This window comes from Ambystoma mexicanum, chromosome 4q (assembly GCF_040938575.1).
Source record: "Ambystoma mexicanum isolate Mex_15411 chromosome 4q, UKY_AmexF1_1, whole genome shotgun sequence".
In the NCBI taxonomy this organism is placed as follows: domain Eukaryota; kingdom Metazoa; phylum Chordata; class Amphibia; order Caudata; family Ambystomatidae; genus Ambystoma; species Ambystoma mexicanum.
In genome coordinates, this window is record NC_090928.1 from 41,625,360 (window position 1) to 41,645,332 (window position 19,973).

The 19,973-nt window shown below is 45.7% G+C and overlaps 1 protein-coding gene across 12 annotated transcripts in view; it reads right to left on the minus strand.

The window, feature by feature from the left end:
* The window catches only part of AFDN (afadin, adherens junction formation factor), a 2,107,422-nt gene that overhangs the window by 482,884 nt on the left and 1,604,565 nt on the right, over window positions 1-19,973 (minus strand). For all 12 annotated transcript variants that reach the window (XM_069607417.1, XM_069607414.1, XM_069607416.1 and 9 more), the window contains one exon: window positions 13,932-14,050. In XM_069607417.1, coding sequence (XP_069463518.1) covers window positions 13,932-14,050 — 119 coding nt within the window. The remainder of the gene's footprint in view (window positions 1-13,931; window positions 14,051-19,973) is intronic.

Below are 19,973 nucleotides of genomic sequence, written 5' to 3' on the forward strand. Positions count from 1 at the left end.
GTTGATGGCATTCTCGACGTCATGGTCAGAGCTTTCGACACCTCTACTGCCTGTGATGTAGTGACAGTTGTAGGTTTGTCTTTTATTCGGGTTGACAGTGGCGTCGAAGACGGCGTCGATGAAACCGATTTATGAGTCGAAGGGCCCTTTGACAAAGGCGTCGATGATGCAGATTTGTGAGTCGAAGGAATTTTCGACGAAGGCGTCGATGACGCAGTCTTATTGCTTTTACTCGAGGGTTCATGACGCTCGAGTATTTTCTCTCACCGGATTCAACGACTCGCTGCGTTTTGATTTTTCGGGTCTTTCACCCCGGGTATCACCTTTAGACTTCTCCGAGGGGGGCGAGGCCGCTTTCTCGAAGACGCTAAGCATTTTTTTACGGAATTCCTCCCACTTAGCCGGAGAGCTGTGTTTCGTGGGACAGGTGACCCTTTCTTGGGAAGTAGAGGAAGAAGAAGAGGGAGATCTACGACGCCTCTTGTTAGAGTGTTTTGATCTCAAAGACTGGTGAGAACTGCTTCGAGATCTTGAACGAGAATGTTTCTTTTGTCGACTAGGAGACAAATGTCTCGACTCGGCCAAAGAAACGTTCGAGGGAGTAGAAGTTTTAAAGTCCTTACCTCTTTCTAACTTCCCCTAACGCTCCTTCAAGGCTTTCGCTGTCATGGACATACAGTCCTCACACTCCGAACAGTGATGCTCCGATCCCAGGCACCACAAACAGACCCTGTGAGGATCCGTTAATGACATTTTCTTCCCACAGTCATGACATTTTTTGAAACCGGGCCGTGGTGTCGATGGTTCGGATTAAGAAGCCATCGTGTAAAGGTAATAATCTTTGAAGAATAAGAAGGTTTTCCTGAAGAAAGGAACCGAGCGTTACGTTTCCAAGGCACACGAAGCGCAGAAAAACGGAACTGAGCAACTGATGCTGCGCAAGTCTATTTAAACGCATGATGACATCGGCGCCGATACGGAGGCTGTCGAGGGACACCGACTCGAGGGACGTCGATGTGCAGCACCCTTTACTGGAAAAAAAATTCTGAGGCCAGCAAGCTGGAATGGGTAACATTAAAGATAAGGAATACGTCGGAGGACACAATCCCTTCGAAAGAGCATTGCTGGGAGTTTCATAATTAATTCTTCTGATTTCTTCCTTCCACAGATTTCTCATTTTAAGACTTCCAAAGTAGAGCAGAATCAAGAGGCAGCATAAGGAGAAACACCACATAAACCAGAAAAGTCTGTAGCACCACAAAGAAGGTGGGGTTTGACCATAGAAAGAATCCTGGCAGCAGCAGTTGGCAAATGAGTGCAAATAAACCCCCAAAGACGCCTAATAGATATCCAAAATTGTGAAACCTCTCTGCAAGTTAGAAGTAGCTGCCAGACCTCTGGTAGAGTAGGTCCGGAGATCTTCAGTCACATCCTTCCCAGACAGATCGTAACACTCCAAAATACACATGGACCAGGTCTACCAGTCACAATCCTGGCCGCATGTTAGGGTGAATTCTCTGAAATATGCTAATTCCTCTCTACCTTAGAGACCCCCAGCAACTTTGCTGGATTTTGAAGACTTGATTTTTTTACCTGGAGAGTGAGACCCTTTTTCCCCACTCTCTAAAGTATTTTAATGTGATTTTTGAACTTTCTTTTGGTTATGGAGTCTGACAAACTCCATAGGCATCATCTTTTACATTGTGTCACACCGCACCTTTCGTGCAGTGGCACAGGGAAGTCTTTCAGATTTCCCAAATACCTACTCTTGGATAAACTACTGTTTGCAAGAGCAGTAAAGTGGAATTTACTTTACTTTACTTACATTTGTAACTTTCTAACCCAGCACACACTATCTTACAATAGGGTGCTGGAGGGGTTACTTTGTATCCCCTTTTATATAGCTTCTCATACAACATGTTTATGTTACCTTTTCCTCGATGAATGGCTGGTGGCAGTGGTTTACTTTTAACTACTGTGGTGTGCATTTACCACTGGCTATGTTTGCAGCTGCAGTAAAGCACCCAAGGGTGCCATTTTTGTTAAAATAGCCGCAGTCGTCTTTTTTCACCATTTCTTTGTGGAAAGGTTCTTCTTGAGATGTACTCTGTGCACCAAACCAGATTTGATCCCTTTGTTCAATTTGCCTTTGGCGGGATTCACAAGTGAAGCCCGCCTCTGGCTCCCTGCTGTCTGGTGGGGGCAGGAAGAGAGGGAAGTACCTGAAACTTCCTGTGCTTAGTCTCCTAGGAGACCGAAATGCACTCTGTGGTGATTGGCCGGCTGACTGTCCGGCAAGGACAGCCACCCTGCTGGGTGAATGACAGCTAGGCTGGAATGAATGGGAGAAACCTGCATAAAAGGCAAGGCTTTTTGGCTTGGAAGGCAGAATCGACCACTGGACGAAGGAACTGAAGAAGAGCTTGAAGAGGACAGCTGCTGCAACTCCTGGACCGTTGGTTTGCCCGATGAAGCCATGTTGCAGGTCTGAATTGGCAAGTTCACATCGACAGAGAAGCCCCTACAAGGACGACTTCTCCCTTTGAGTTGGTGGGACCAATCAACACCAGAGTAAGCCACCTAGACATCCTCTCGTAGCTGGTTTAATTTCCACAGAGTTGCTGCTGAAAAGCGAAACGCCAGGGATAGGATCACCAGATTGTGTGTGTTGCGTGTAAGCTGGCCAAGAGCTCAAGGAAGATCCTCTGGACTCCCAGGAAGCAGGACTGGCCAAGCCTGACCCCCCCTCAGTTGAGTGCGGGACCTCAGATATGAGGATAGTCCACCTTGACAGCCAGGAACCGCGCTTATTGCTATTTGCTGTACCACAAGGAGCTGAACCGCGAAACAGCCACTGAAAGTAAGGTTTGCCGGTTGCCAGTCTTGCCAGTGTCCCCCGACGTCCTCCCTCTTATCCCCACGACTGAGGCCCAGGAACAGTGAGATCTGCAGAGCTGCACAGGAACAGAAGTGTTCACCAGCATCTTTTCTTCTCTACCAAGGTACTGTAAAAACAAGTCTAAGAGAATGTACCTCTTACTGTGGAAGTGCGTGTAACTTCTGCAACTTGAGAAAGACCTTTCCACAAAGAAATAGCGAAAAAAGAAGACCGGGACCATTTTAACAAAGGAGGCTCAGCGCCATTTTGAAAAACATGGCTCCCGCGATTTAACATTACCGGAGCTGCGAACAGTTTGAGGTCGGGGTAAATCATGGTAGTTCATTGCAAAACCACTGCCACCAGCCATTCGGAGAGGAAAGGGTAACATATAAATGCTACATGAGTAACTAGACACAGGGGATACTAAGTAACCCCTCCAGCACTCTGTTGTAAGATGGGGTGTGCTGGGTCTAGAATTTTACAGGACTAAGTGAAGTCAATTTCACTCCACTGTTCTGGGAAACAGTAGTTGATCCCAGAGAAGGTATAAACCTTGGAAAATCTGGAAGACTTCCCTGTGGCACTGCACTGAAGGTGCTTTGTGACACAGTTGTAAAAGATGATGCCTATGGAGTTGGTTAGACTCCATAACTAAAAAGAAACAGTGTATAAAATCATATTGAAACACATGAGAGAGTGGGAAAAAGGGTCTCACTCTCTCCAAGTTCAAAAAAAATCAAGACCTCAAAATCCAGCAAAGTTGCTGGGGGACTCTAAGGTGGAGGGAATTAACACATTTTGACAATTCTCCCTAAAGGCCTGGCTGATCAACATACTACCAACCTGTGTAGTACAAGCTTATACCAAAGGTTGGGTAACTATTGACAGGAACCCAGGTTTGTTGTAGTGCACCCAAAGGGTACTGCCTACAATCTTGCCTAACACTGCATAAGCCCTAACATAATCAATGAGGTGGTCATTTTTACTTATGTCCCTCGTCTGAGACATAGTAGCCCTCTGGGGGTCAGGGCGGCAAAACAACACCAGTTGTTGAATCTTCCGAGAGATGGAAATCAGACAGCACCTTGGGAAGGAAGCTTGGCATTATTCTCAGAGTGAGTTTCTCCTTTGAAAAGATAAGGTACGGAGGATTAGCATACAGAAAATGGAGCTCACTCACCCGCCCAGCGAAAGTAAAGGTGGCCACCAAACTTCAAGAACAAGAATGTAGAGGTTCAAAGGGAGCTTCCAGAAGAAAGGTTAAAACGAACATTAAATGTCACACAACAAACTAGTGTGGTGGAAACTGGCTTGACAATCCCTGTAAAAGGTGATGTCACATCTGGAATCAATTGACGGGACAAACACAAATTTAAGTTTAAAGTGTTTAATCAGGGAACCTTTAGAGTGTGGGGGCAAAGTAATAAGTGGGGAAAGAATGAAGCACAACTCGAGTGTCAGGATTACATTACTATAATGGCTTTAACTAACAAAGTTAGCAGAAAATAAAAACATGCCCTCTTATATCCTTGGCTGGTTCCCGGGGTTCCCCTGGCAGGAAAAGGGTTTAAAAGAAGGGAATGTTTTACAACAAAGTGTGTGGGTACAGGACTTGCCTTCTTCTGGGTTCTTTGGTTAGTCACAGGGATGCCTCTCCTTTCTACTTCCTTTGCTGTAATCTCTTCTTACACGTCTGTTGTGATTCTGTAGGATCACAACTTGCCTGCTTTCAAAACGGACTGGCCCAGTGGAATTGAAGGTCTCTTGTAGCAACCGAATAAGGGGCGTAGGTGTTGAGTGTGAAACCTCTGAAATTCCTGGATGTGATGTGGATGAGAGGAGCTTTGAATGATGAGAGTGTGAGCAACTAGTCTGCCTAGAGTGCCTCTCCCTAATCTCTAGGCCCACTCAGCAGGATACTCCCATTGTCCTGCTTTCTTCCAGGCTCCTGCTTCAGAAAAAAAAGTTCCTAATAACCCAGAGGACATGGAGTCAATCCAAACCGGACTCAAAGATGAAGCACAAAGTGCAAGGCAAAATCCAGCTTTATTATCCATCAAATAAAGCAGGGACAGCATACAAGCATTACGATCTCACCGCTCTTGCCGCATTCATTACAAACAACAAATTAAGTAGTACAACCTCGTCATAAATTACTGCATCACAACTTATCAGTCTAGAAAAACCTACGGGAATGGGGATTGTTAGGGAGATTTATCATTTTTATGCTTCATCCCCTCTCCTAGTGAGAGCCCCAGCACTTTTTGCTGGACTTGTGGATCTATTTCTGAAAACCTGAATGAGTGGAGCCTTTTTTTTTATATTCATTCATTCTCATAGTTCTTTTGGAACTCTATTCTTTGTATTATACCTGTCGTAGGGAGTCTATTTTACTCCATAACTCTTAAAGGCATCTGTATTTTACTATTGCAGCACACAGCTCCTTTTGGGCAGTGTTGCTGGGGACCCTTGGGGCCCTCCTTTGAGATACATCTCTTTATCCTAGAGTAACTGCAGCTCTTAAGCATAGTATCTCTCCTAAAAGTGTATTGTCTGAGATATTGGCACACCACCTTAGGTGGAATGCCAAAGGGATACCTGGTATCCCCCTTCTCTCTGCTCTTGCGACTTTATAGTCACGTAGACAATCTCCTAGTTATAGCTGGTGGCAGTGGAGGTATTCGACCAAGTTGTGTGTTTTTTCTACCGCATGCTATGTCCATAGCCTCAGTAATGCACAAGGGGGGAACCCAAGTACCAACTTGGGGACTCCCTTCTTTTTTCGCCATTACTTGCGTGGTTGTTCTTTGTTAGCCCTTCTTCTACCATTCTGGGAGGGGGAGGCCTGTGTGTGTATTTTGCTTTTGGTGGGAACCCTTGGGTGTCCCTGCCTAGGCTTCAGAGTGTCTGGGCAGTTAGGAAGTGGGGAGGAGTTTTCCACCCCCATGCCCTTTGCCTGCCAGAGTGCCTGAATTGGACCAGTGTCCACTGGGGTTCTGGCTGTCCTGATTGGACAGTCAAACACCCCTTTCTGTAATCTGCTGAGGAAGATTGCTGAGGAGTGAGTGGTGGAACTGTATAAAAGGTAAGGCTCCTGGAGTGAAAAGCAAGTCGACCACTGAATGCTGAAGTAACGAAAGAAGACGACAACCAGAGACACCTGCAGACACTTTGCAACACCACGAAGGGACCACTGCTGTCATGACCCCATTTTCTGTGCGACAAAGGAACTCCGAAGAGGTTACTCGGTTACTCATTTTCCTTTGACTGGCAGGAACAACCAGTCCCAAGACGAACTTTGTTTTGAGCCATCTCCCGACATCCTGTGAGTTTCCAGAGCTGCAGAAGCCCAATACCAGGAGACCTGCTGCCCATTTCAAGTGCATCATCGTGGAAAGGCCGAATTCGTCCGAGTCTTTTCTGAGCCCTCAAGGATACTCCAAAGACTGAATCCAACTCGTCCCGGACCCTTCATGAGAGTGTGGGACTGCAAGAACCACAAAGAAGATTGACTCGGCAAATTGCATCCTTTGTTGATCCTGCAGAAAAGGCGCCAAAACCGCAGAGTGACCAGGGAAGTTGATGCCAGATGTTCTCCCTCGAGACTGCTACTGAGAGATCCCGTCCATTGCACTGCCTTTCGTAGCAGAACAAGGGATCTGGAGGTCGGGTCCAGGGCTGCAACACCGTGGAGCATCCCCGACAAACACTTTCTTCAAACCTAAGGTATTGTGGGGGGGAAAAAGGTATTGCTTACCTTATGCTAGAAAGTCAACTCCACTACACTGGCCTAAAAGCTTGTGCTCTCTACAAAGTAGCTCACTTGAGTAAGTGTGATTTCTTCTGAACTTACTAACTTTGTCAAGACTTTATCTACGAAGATGTACATCAGAAAAATGGACTTTGTCCATTGACTTTGGCTGTCCTAGCTCCTTAAGGCACTCCTCTGAAACTACTGGCTTTGGCAGTAGTTCCCTCATAGGATATAATTGTGGATACTATTATTGCTGGGATAACATTTAACGTGCCTCACTTTAGAAGATTTTAATTGTTTTACAAACTGTTGAAAGTATGTTCTCAATCTTATTCTAACCTTTCCTTCTTTAAACAACTCAATAACTGCACTAGTAACTGCAAATAAGTGCAATACTGACCTTTACTGAAGTAACTCTGTGTGCTGGCACCTGCGTTAGCAAAATAAAAATAATTACCAACTTTTGCCTCTGGAAAGTAATCACTGTGGCTTTAGCTCCGATTGCGTGGGCATGGATATTTGCTGGAAGAGGTTTGTGCTGCCCCTTGTACGCCACCTTGATGGCCGTATCCGTCCACCTTGCTATGGAAGCCTTGGAGGCTTGACACAGCCAGGCTTTGACCCACAAAGGTGACAAAGAGGGAGTCTGATTTGCGAAAGCTCTTGGTCCTGTCTAGGGAGTAACATCCTTGGGGTTCTGCGAAGAACATTGGTAGCACTATCTCCTCATTTAGGTGAAAAGAGGAGACAACCTTAGGTAAGAATGCAGGTTGAGTTCTAAGCACCACCTTGTCCTTATGAAAAGTAGTATAAGGCTCTGAAGCCACCAGCGCCTGGATTTCACTGATCCTGTGTGCCGAGGTAAGGCCCACCAGGAGGGCCGTCTTGATGGTGACTAGCCTGATGTCCGCAGATGCCATAGGTTCGAATGGTTTATGCGCTATGGCGCCCAAGACCACATTGAAGTCCCACACCGGGTGTGGTTTCTTAATAGGTGGATAAAGCCTGGTCAGGCCCACCAAGTGTCTTTTACCCACCGGATTAGAGGATGAAAATACCTTGTCCTCCGAGTTCCTGTAGGCTCCAATGGCTGCCAGATAGGTGCAGCATGTGTCTACCAGCACCCCAGAGTGAGCGAGTTGCGCAGAGAAGGATAGCACGTCGTCCAACGTACAGGTCAACAGATCGACCTCCTTTATTTCCGAGCAGTGACAAAACCGTGTCCACTTGTTTTTGTACTGGCTCCTGGTAGCATCGCTCCTAAACCCCTGTATAATGTCTCTGTTAGCTTGTGACAGATGCAGCAGTGTGACTTGTTCAGGAACAGCACTGCGAGGGGTGGATGACCGTGCTTCCCCGCTGAGAGAGTAGGTGTGCTAGGCCCAGCAGAAGGTGCACCGGGCGTGATCCGACAGGCTGAGTTATTCTGAGAAACATGGACTTGCTGGCCATCATGGACCTATCAGGATGATACGGAGGTGCCGGGACTCCCGGATCTTCCAGATTACCCTGTGGACAAGGGGAGTGGGAGAGAAGGCAAGCATATGCTTTCATATTGTTCCACTGGATCTGCATCGCGTCGCACAGAGAGCCCCTGCTACGTCCCTTTCAGGACAGTAACTGGGGCCACCTCCTGTTGGACCAGGTGGCAAAGAGATCCAGTGGAGAATGACCCCTGCCTAGTTGTCCACACCCAGCCTGCTGAGCCTGTTGATGGGGGCCGCCTGCTCCATCCGGGACCATACCCCATGGACACTGTGGCCGCCCAAGGTAGCTCCCCAGCCCTCTAGGGAGGAGTATGTGGTGCTGGTTGACGGAAGGGCCTGCCTATTCGCAGTTTGTCAGATCACAAAACATGATCATACAGTGATCATGACACACAAAAAAATAGAGGGATAGACATTTTCAGTAAAGTTTGTGAAAAAATATTAAGTCTATTGTAGAGTAACATTGTATCTACTTCTGTTTAATACTATTTTTACTGTTTTCTTTCTTATATTTTTTTTGCATTGTTTTTGGTATTTATTGCTGAATGTCACATTTTCTTTGAATTGGTCTCATGTTTAAAGAAATGTACTTTTTCTTTGTTTGAACAGTTTATTATTAAGCTTTGTTTTATTTACCTTTTTGAATTTCTTGTCTCATCACTAATAAATGGTCAATATTTTTCCAGACATATCTTTGGTATTTTCTTACCGGTGAACTCTATATATGAGCACAACACATTGTTTGGTAAAGAAAAGTAAAATAAGGACAGTGATTTTTATGACTGACCACAGTGTGGATTGCTCTATTTTGTTTGTTCTATATTATATAGTGCCCTGAATCCACATTGACACCTCAGGTGCTACCCTACCTTTTTGTGTAACAGTATTCGCAGGTTGTTGTCTGCTCCACCAGACTAGGTCCTGGTGGAGATGTTGTGGGATGCTGACCAGCTCCACCTGGGGACCCCTCTCCTGTCTCCAGGAGGCTGCGAAGTGCACTTGCAATCACCTCATTTTGAGCCTTGTATGCAGCACTGCAAGGAGACATGCCATCATGACACCCAAGAGGTGTAGGTACCACCATGCCAAGGTCACTGCTCTGCTGAGAAAATGCCCCACGGCCCTCTTGATGGATGCGATCTAGCCGGCAGAGGGGAAAATCCTCTCGGACCTCATATTCCAGATAAGGCCCAGGAAGGTTAGACTGCGTGGGAGCCAACTGTGACTTCTTGAGACTGATGGAAAATCCCAGCTCGTGTAGTGTATTCATGAGGGACGGAGGCAGTGTGCCAGACTGCCTCCGGAGACCTTGCCCTGACTAGCCAGTCGTCTAGATCTGGGTAGATGTGATGCCCCGCGCCCCGAGTAGGGCTGCCACAGCGTTCATTAGTCTTGTAAAGACCCTGGGGGCCGAATTGAGGCCAAAGGGTAGAACCTTGTATTGGAAGTGAAAACCCATGATCCTGAACCTCAGAAAGGACCGATGGGGTTGGCAGATCAGGACGTGTAGGTAGGCATCCTTCAGATCCAGGGAGCACATCCAATCATCCGCACACGTCTCCGCTATTAGCACTAACCATCTTGAACTTTTGGAGAAGAAGGGGAAAGTTCAAGGTCCAACAACTTTCAGGCCAGCCTGGTTGGTGTATCAAGAATGCAGAAGGGACAGTCTTTTCGGGCTGGCAGAACGCTGTATGAGCACACAATAGGGCAGCATATGCATGGGAGGCATCCAATTCAAGAGTTAAGGTCTATCCCATGTGGGAGCCACGTACGTCATCTTAAGTTTAGAAAGGCATTTGGATCAATGTCTGACAGCAATGCCGTACAGCGCTTTGGTGAGTCAACATAGTGAAATATGCAACATGGTGAAATGGGCACGTAAGCGCAATAAGACAGTGGCGAAGACCAGCGTTACTCAATACAATGGTATTGTTTTGAAACCGCGACTTGCAGGGATACTTGGTAATGCCCCAGGGTACACAACAAATTCGTAGAGGGCAATGGTTTTGTTGGACTAGTGACGGTTGTTGTGATTGTACTCACGATTTGTTCTGAGATAGAGTGCCCAGGATTCCTGGCGTTCCTAACGGCTCCGACAGGCTCAGACAGGGGAAAGCCTTTGTCTCACGGCCTTCATCAGAAATGGCCTGCTACGCCTGCTGGCTCTACTGATAGGCTTAAGATGATGTTGTGGGCAAATCAGCTGTGGGTCGGGTCCTTCGTTTCAAGTGAGGATCGGGTTCAGGCGATGGCCATCTTCCTCAGTTGCATCCCACGTGGATGTTTATGGCATTGAGTATGGAGAATAAAGATTGGGCGATTTGCTACGCAAAGTAGGCGCAACAAGGATAAATGTGGGAAGCGACGAAAATAGTGCATGTTGACTGCACTTTTTGGTCCTTGCTCGTGAGGCTTGTAAGGGAAGCCCACGATGGCGAGGTAATTACTCTTGGGGTTACCTCAGTTGCGTGGTGCAGTGGGGGCAGCCCTGCTCCGACAGAGAGGTGCAAGCCCCTGCTACAGCACCGGTTCACCAGGTATGCCTGAGGAGATAACTGAGGACTTCTACTGCCTCCACCAGTCGTTTTCCTCACTGCACACACTATACTTTGCCTCACTAGGTGGAACCAAAACTAAAAAGAGGAAATCATCCACACAGCAGAAAATCCCTGCACAAGCAAGCGTGATTACTGTTAGGCACAATTGTGAGCAGTATCTTCTGGAAGACTACAGCAACCTTGACCTCCTGGCAATAGGAACTCAACCTTTGGTAGAGTCTGTACTACACAGGTTGGTAATGTGGCTGAGCAGCCAGGCTAATCTCAAGAGGGGTCAATGTGAGCAGAAGGGTTGTAACGCAGAGTTTCACAGTGACAGTTATTCAAATAAACACTTAAACTGAAGGTTTCTTGATTAAACAATTATTAATTTATTTAACAGTCAGTTATATAAGCCTTCTTCAGAAGGGAGCAAGATATGTAGCAATTATAATAAACTTCAAAGCACACTCTGCTTCTCTAAATCAGATGATACCCATTGGGGATGACACACAGACACTTCCTACACCCTCAGGTGACTTTAATATCTAGGACACTGTGGACATTGATCTTTCACTGGTACATTTAGAGCAATACTGTGGTGGGTGCAAAAGGTTGGATAGGGGAATAAAACAAAGGTTAACAAATCATTCATAAACTGGTAAATACTTTTAAAACCCTCCAATGCAAAGTAAATGGAACCTTTCCTGGGAGAAAGGTAAAAAACACAAAGTCAGAAGTAGGATAGTCTCTCGGGGAGCCAGGACAGTCAATGTTAATTGAACAAACTCAAAGGGAGCTGAAGATATTCTTTGCAGGTAAGTAAAAGTCTTGCAAAGTCTTGCACAATGTTTTTAGAAATGTTTGTAGAAAAAAGGTTCACTTGAAGGGCCACAAGCTGGGAGGCTTGTGAGGGGCAAAGCTATAAGCAACTCTGCAAGGGCAACCAAGACAAGTCTCAACTGAGAGCAATTAAGGCTACACAATAAGAGGCAAGTTCTCTTAGACTTTACAGTACCTTTGGTTAGAGGAAATGGTTCCAGCTGGCTTCTGTTCCTGTACAGCACTGCAAATCCTTTTGTTCCTGTGCCTCAGTCGTGGGGACAAGAGGGAGGACGTCTGGGGACTGCAATGAGAAGGTCGGCGGCAGCAATGGACAAACTTCAATTCAGTGGCACTTCAGTGTTTCAGCTCCTCGCGTATGATAGCAAATAGCAACACTGCGGCTCTCGGATTCCACTTCAGACTTTCCTCGCATCTGGGGTCTAGCACTCTGTTAAAATGGCTCAGGCTTGGTCAGTCCTGCTTCAGGGAAGTTCCGGAGGATCTGCCTGGTGCTCGGGTCCGACTTAAAAGCAATCCACTTGGTTTGGTGTTCCTCTCCCTGGCACTTCGGTTCCAGCAGCAGTAGAAGTACAGACAACTTCGAGAGGATGTCCAAACGAGTTCACTTTGGAGTTTATTGGTCCCCACCAACTCAAGGGGAGAAGTAGTCCTTGCAGGGCTTCTCTAGTCGAAACGAATTTGGAGCTTCCGCAGAGCAGCAGGGCTTCACATGGCAAAACCAATGGTCCAGGAGTTGCAGCAGGGGTCTTTTCCAAGTTCTTCGGATTCCTTCGTTTAGTGGTCAACTGTGCCTTCCAAGCCAAAAGCCTCGCCTTTTATGCAGGTTTCTCCCAATAATTCCAGCCTAGCTGTCACACAGCAGGGTGGCTGTCCTTGTCGGACAGCCAGCCAGCCAATCGCCTTTGGGGGCATTCCTGTAACCAAGGGGATTAAGCACAGGGAGTTTCGGGCACCTCCCTCACTTCCTGCCCCTGCCAGACATACTGGAGGTTGAGACGGGGTTTACTCGTGAATCCCACCAAAGACAAAACAAACAAAGGGACCAAACCTGATTTGGTGCGCAGAGTAAATCTCAAGGACCTTTCCAGCAAAAAATGTGAAAAAAGAAGACCAGGGCCATTTTGACAAAATGGGCACCCAATGCAGCACGCGGTAAAAACACACAATGGTAGTAAAAAGTAAACCACTGCCACCAGCCATTAATTGGAGAAGTTAGAAGTTAAAAGGCCTAAAGTCCAGCAAAAGAGCTGAGGGTCTCTAAGGTAGATGGGAATTAGCACATTTCTGAGAAGTCTCCCTAACAATTACAGATATAATCCAGGCCAGAGGTGATTGTGCAGATGCAAATTAGAGTTGACCTGGTTAAGCAACAGTATACAACCCAACTGTCATATCCTTTTATGAGCTTTAATATTCCTGTCACACCATAGTATGGGGGTACATTCACATGAGTTTGAAATAGAAGTGAGACAGGTGTAGTAGCAACTAATGTGACAGTTTTTTGCATAAGTACTAAGCATAAAACTGCGATTAGCCAAACATTTCTGAAGTAAATAAAGAACTACGTAAAACTAACAAACCCCAGTTTTTCATGTGGTCAAATCCTTCTATGTTGTATAAGTACTTCAACCCTACAGTCAATGAAAGTCCCAGCAGCCTAAGAGTACTACTGTATTAATTTTTACTATGTTTCAGACTTCTATAGATGTCAATGTTGACCCAAACACTTAATGTGCACTTGTGAATTCTACAGATATCTTGCGGAAAAGCAATAGGAAATTGTAAAGTAAAATAAAATAGTAAATAAATAAAAAATTGTAAATCCAGGAAATACTTAATTATTAGAAACCATCATTTCTTAAGAAGAGTTACTAAAGAAAAGAAGCTCACTGTGTATAAGGAATAAGTAACTCACGGGGAGGATTCATGTCAAATTATGGAAAGAGTATGAAAAAGGTAAAACACAGTGGAGAATTTGGTGTAACCAACTATGTAAAGTAAATAATTTCATTGAAATAACTACTGAAGTAAAAGTACATCTAGAAAAACAGATGTTATTAATGAACACAAAAAAATAGGAAAGGAAGTCTTCCATGACCTGCCACAGTGAAAAATATTGTAACACAGTTTAATCAGTTCTATATTACAGCTGACATGTCTTCTAAATGTACACCGTGCAAATGGCACTTTTCTGACCACTAAGAATAAATCAATTAAGTTGACATCGGTAATGATATTAAACATATCGCATGTATGTGAGAAAAAACACTATTTTAGAAAATTAAATGCTTCTTAGATTATTTTTGGTTGGAGCTAGGTACTCCTTACATGCGCACATGAAAAAAGCTGAGGTGTAATGTCACAAGGCACACAAAGAAACATGCAATGATGCACTTTGGAAAGAGAGACACATGCTCTTTTACCTCTTTGCATCATCGGGGAGGGTTGATTAAGCAGAGTGGCCAGCCCGTGGTAAATTGCGCCTTGTTTTGCAACTTCTAATGTCACAACAGCACCGGTTCTTGTCATCAGTTCTGCTGCCCTGTAAAGGGATGCAAAACAAAGAATGTAAACATTCCTACTGGAAACTTTATTTATCTTTTCTGCGTAAACACTTTCCAGATCCAAATGCTTTCAACATCAGAGTTAAAAAAGTGTTATTGCTATAAAAACACAATATTTAAAGATATAAGCCTAGGTATTAGCATCCACCCTGCAGTCTCACACCAACCATTCTACCGCAGAACCAAATCCTTGTCGAAACTAGCAAATCCATGCATATTCCTACCTACAAGGGGGAAGGAAGTTCGAAAGTGGTCCAAGACAAAAAAAAAACCCTTTCCTTACATTTGTATGATAATTCCCAAATTATGTGTTTTAGTAATGGTGTACTTTCTCGAAAAGAGTTTGTCCTTGAACTCACATTTATCGGGTTGTTCTATGTGCCAGGACAACTACTTTCTTAGCCCAATTTGAACCTGACATTTATTCAAATGGGTCTTTAAGTTATCCAAATAAGTAAATGTAACATTGTATATTCTCACAATCGTTTCCCAACACATTATACACATAGCAATATAAGTCTTCAAGCTTAGTATGATTTGCAGGTGACCACACTCTGGGTACTCGGGTGGGTTTGAAGTAAAAAATAAAAAAAAAATCTGCCCATTTCAAGAATTTATAATAGCTTGCTTAGATCAATACCATTGTTGGCAGGTGTGAAGCCAGAATTCCTATTTTGGGGATTCTAGGGCAACTTTTTTTGGGGCCCTCATCTTTTGCTTTTTCTCCCCTGTCTTTTTTTAGGTTTCTTGATCTCATTTGGTGTCTAGGATGACTGCTTCTGCAGTCCCCCTGACATCACATCCCTTTACACCTTACATAAGTTATATGATACTGGGTCGCCCATAAGGTGCCGATCCCAGAGGTGCCTCTCAGGCACCCTATTTCTGCCCTAGAGTAATTGTATCACTGTAATTCGGTATTAGGGAACATGTTGGTGGTAGCTGTGCTTTCATTTTGTCTTCACCAAGGGTACAAGCCATTTTACCACACTGGTAGCTGTTAAGATGGATTTCAAAAATCAACCCTGTGGTGGATTTTGGGAGGCCAAAATATTATGGTGAACAGGAAAGATAATGAAGTTTTGACAAAACCAATCAAGGTAGGTAGCAGAGTGGTAGGGTTTCGGCTCAGGAGGGTTGTGAGAGTGGCCTAGGACTACAATGAGTCCACAGAGAGCAACATAATTCCAGTTAGACAGGCAAGTATTAACAAATACAACAATTTGTAGGCCTTTAAAATACACACTAAGCAAATGAAATATTTAGGCAAATATTGTCACACACTTACTATAAAATATATAAAATATACATTCAACCTTGGGAGAAGATAGAATAGCATGTGATTTATAACCAGTGTAAAAATTATGACTTACTCACCGTAGTGACTTACGTACTCCTAGTCCATAGTCCCCTTTCCTCCATACTGTATGGGTGTCCCTCGCTAGGGACAGGAGACAACCTTTTTCACCAGAAAGAATCTTCTTCCCCTTTAAATTTAAAGGCACGCAGGGGCACGGCCCTGGGAGCATGGGCTCCTCTGACTCCGCCCACTGGCGCCACTCCTCAGTCCCTATTGACACGTCGACAATATTAATATTGCCTAATGACACCAGTTTTATTAGGGGGGAGGATGGAGGGACTTTTGGAGGAAAGGGGACTATGGACTAGGAGTAAGTTAGTCACTACGGTGAGTAATTTATAATTACTCCTACGTCCCGTCCCCTTTGCTCCATACTGTATGGGCGATTACAACTGAATGTAGCCTCGGGGTGGTGAGGAGACTCTCTTTAAGAAAACAAGTTCTTTAATACTGCCTGCCGAATGCCGCGTCTGACCTGGAGCTGGCATCCAAACAGTAGGTCGAAGAAGTGGCCAACCTGGCCTACCTCTTGATGACCTGCCACGGAACGTGCCTGTCGGGATAGGGTTTGGTGCACGAAACGGCGTATTCCTGCGAAGAAATGAGCTGGAACTACACTTCCCAGCAGTCTGTGGGACAGTGTGTAGTTCAAGGGAATTTGCGCCTCAAGCCAGCTGCATGTCATTATGGGGTTACTAAACCGTCGGCCACAGCGTTTGTGAAGGAGCTGAGCAGGCACGCAAAGAGGATGCTGGTATGCGGACACTCCGCCGCGGCGGTGAGCAGCTTCAACCCGGCGGGTTTCCATTGTTCCCTGCTAAGCTGTCTCTCGGGCCGGGCTGCGGTGGTGAGCAGAGTGGGCTCCGGCTGTTGTACGGCGTCATCTCATGAAGTCCGGGTGTGTTCACGAGCCACCTGGACACACAGATATGCGCCTTCACATTTCCTCACGGCGTTGGGGGTCAAGGTCACAGATATGTTGGGTTACATTTGCGTATGATTGATTATTAATCCCTTGAACTACAAACTGCTAAGAGAGCACCGAGTTAAGCGTTCGATGCCTATGAGGCTTATTGTGTGCCCCACAGCAAGGAGCTATGTTAGGGGCTTCCGTTGTATGAAGCAAAACCTGCTATCCTGCGAATGGGTGCATACTATGACTGGTGTTAACGCAGGCACTAAGGACAAGTTGAGCGAGAAGGATAGTACGTCATCCAACGTGCAAGTAAGCGGATCAACTTCCTTTGACTACGCACAGTGGCAAAACATAGTCCATTTGCTTTTGTACTGGCTCCTAGTGCTCTGTATGTCTAGGTTAGACTGCCAAGGACACAGATGCCTCAGTGTGATCTGCCCAGGAACCATGCTGCGAAGGCGAACCTCTGCGGGCCGGATGACCTTGCCTCCCTGCTGCGATTGAAGATGAGATGGGCCCAATGAGAGGTGAATCGGGCTGCTGGTCCAAGAGGCTGAGCTGCTCCGAGAACCATGGTCTTGCTGGCCACCAAGGAGCTATCAGAATGATGCTGAGGTGACCTGACTCCCTTATATTGCAGATCACCCTGTCAACCAGGGCAGTGGGAAGAAATGCATACTCGTTCATGCTGTTCCACTGTAATTTTAAGGCGTCGCCCAAGGAGCCCCAGCCGTGTCCCTGCCAGGACGTGAACTGAGGGCAGCTTCACATCAGCTTCAAGAATTGTGCCATGTGCACATCCTTATCGTGGTAATTTTTAACATTTCAGTTTGCCTTTATTAAACATCATGTTACGTTTTCACTACTCCATATCAGATTGCTGAGTATTTTATACTAATCAGGACTCCATTCCTGTTCAGCTTGTTTATTTGCGGGACAGAACTCCCGCATTCTGAGGCACTGCTGCAGCGACAGCGGGATATTTGAGGTCCACACTTTACGTGGGTTCCTCTTGACTATTTACCATCAACCACATTTTAGTTAGGTATGTTATTCGATTTTTTTCATACTAATGTCCGTTTCTTTTGAACATTGAACTTGACACTGATCAGGCTCTGTTATTCACAGATTTCTAGTATCCTTTTGGGAATTGGCCATGTCTCTAGGAACTGTTATACGAAGACAGTCTATCTACTTATTTTTCCTGCACCGTCGGATTCTTTGTTTCCGGCACTTTCCACTCTCAAGGTAACGACTTTCGCATTACTTCCCCACTAGATCGATTGAGCTTAGGAACTACTAACTTTTTTTCCCTATATATTCACTTTAGCTTATGTTTCACCATCCACTTGACAAGTCCCATTGGAGGGATCATTCCACTGAACTATAATATGATGTACGTTTTATAGTCTATTTTACAGGAAGGGGTGTATCAATTGACCTTCAGTTTCTCTCTCAAACATGGACCACATAATTCAACTTATAATGTTGCATGTATTACAACGCATATTATGACATGTTACAACAAATGTCACTACATTTTCTTAATTGTAAAATTGAATATGTTATGATTTGTGTCTACAATATTTTCTTTACTGAATTTGTGTTTTTCCTTTTACGTTAAGAGTCCAAGTTTGGCCTTTTGAAGAGGAGAACTTCCTCGAAACGCGTCGTCATTTAATTTGGACTCCATTTTTTCTCAATTTGAGCTTCATCTATTGATTCCATGTGAAAATAATATAGCTTGGCTATAGATATATATTTTTTATCTCACACTTGTGTCTCACCATATTTGTTAGAAACAAAAATATGTACAATGCGTATAACTCAATTTGAACATCTGTACTGGATTAATCCAAACATTTGAAAGTGTGCAGGGGGCGGGAGGGTTCCCAAGTTGAATCCTCTTTCTTTTTACTGTTTATTGCCAGGGTCTTGTGCCATGACCCAAGTTCCTCCCCCACACCTAAAAATTATTTAAAATAATCCTCGAATTTCTTTACTAAACTTACTTACCATAGGTGTGCACTTCTATCTAAACCCTTGGCACTTCCTGCTGTACCAGGTGGCAAAAAGATGCACTTGGGGCTGCCCCATCTGCCGAAGATCCCTTGAAGGACCTGCTCGTTCAATTGCCATTTGTAATTGTCCGCACCCAATCCGCTGAGTCTGTCCGTCTCCAGGTTGGACGCCCCTGGGTGGTGGATTGCGCTCAAGTGAATGCTGTTCTCTAGCACCCACTCCCAAATACTCACTACCAGATTGCATGGGGTAGGAGACCTCGTGCCACCCTGCTTGTTGATGTAATACATGCTGGTGGAATTGTCTGTTTGGATGAGGATCGTCTTGCCACTGATAAGCGGCAGGAAAGCTTTGAGAGCAAGCCAGGTCGCCTTCAGCTCTAGCCAGTTGATTTGTGCCTCCTGCTCCTGAAGGGACCAAACTCCATGGACGCTGTGGTTGTCCAGGGTAGCCCCCAAGCCTTACAGGGAGGAATCTGTGGTGATGGTAAATTGTGGTGCTGACTGACGGAAGGGCCTGTCTATCTGTAAATTGCAGTCTGTGCCCCACCAGACTAGGTCCTGGTGGAGAGAGAGAGAGGAATGCTGACAAGCTCTGCTTGCAAACCCCTTCTCCTGACTCCATGAGGCTGAAAAGGTCAGCTAAAAGCTTCAAATTATGTGTCTCATGTAAGGCATTGAAAGGAAAAATGCTGCATTATCCCCAAGAGGTGCTGGTACCACCAAACTGAGGTCATCACTCTGCTGAGAAAATGCCCAGTGGCCCTCTTGATGGCTGCAATCTTGTCCTCCATGGGGAAAACTCTCTCTGAGCTTGTGTCCCAGATGAGGCACAGGAAAGTTAGACTCTGCGTGGGCTGCAGCTGTGACTTCTTGAGACTGATTGAAAATCCCAATTCGTGGAGTGTATTCACGAGGGCGGAGGAGGTGTGATGGACTGCCTCCAGGGATCTCGCCCTGACGAGCCTGTCGTCTAGGTACGGGTAGACATGGTGACATTGGGCCCTGAGAAGGGCTGCCACTGCATTCATTTGCCTAGTAAAGACCTGGGGGCTGAATTGAGGCCAAAGGGTAGGACCTTGTATTGGAAATGGAAGCCCATGATCCTGAACCTCAGGAAGGACCGATGCGGCTGCCAAATTGGGATGTGTAGGTACGCGTCCTTCAGATCCAGGGAGCACATCCAGTCTCCCATGCACAATGTCTGCTATAAGCGCTCAGGTACCCATCTTGAACTTTTGAAGAGGAAGGGAAAGGTTCAGGATGGAAATGTCCAACAACTCTCAGGCCAGCCTGGTGGTTCTTCTGTATGGGGAAAATCCTGGAGTAGAAGCATGTACGCCGCTGGGAGGCTGGGACTTCTTCGACTGCCTGGCTCTCTACAAGGGATCAAACTTCTGCCAGAGTTGTTGTCCCAATCTGTGGGAGTGGAGAGAGGAGGAGGAGGAGGAACCGGTAGACGGTAACCCGTGGACACTACCGATAGAATAAATGGGTCTGCGAACGTCACGTGCCGATACTTTGCGTGAGATGCAAGCCTGTCCCCCATCGGAGACACGTGGACCCGGTGGGGAATGACATGCCTTCTTCCCCTCTGAGGCTGG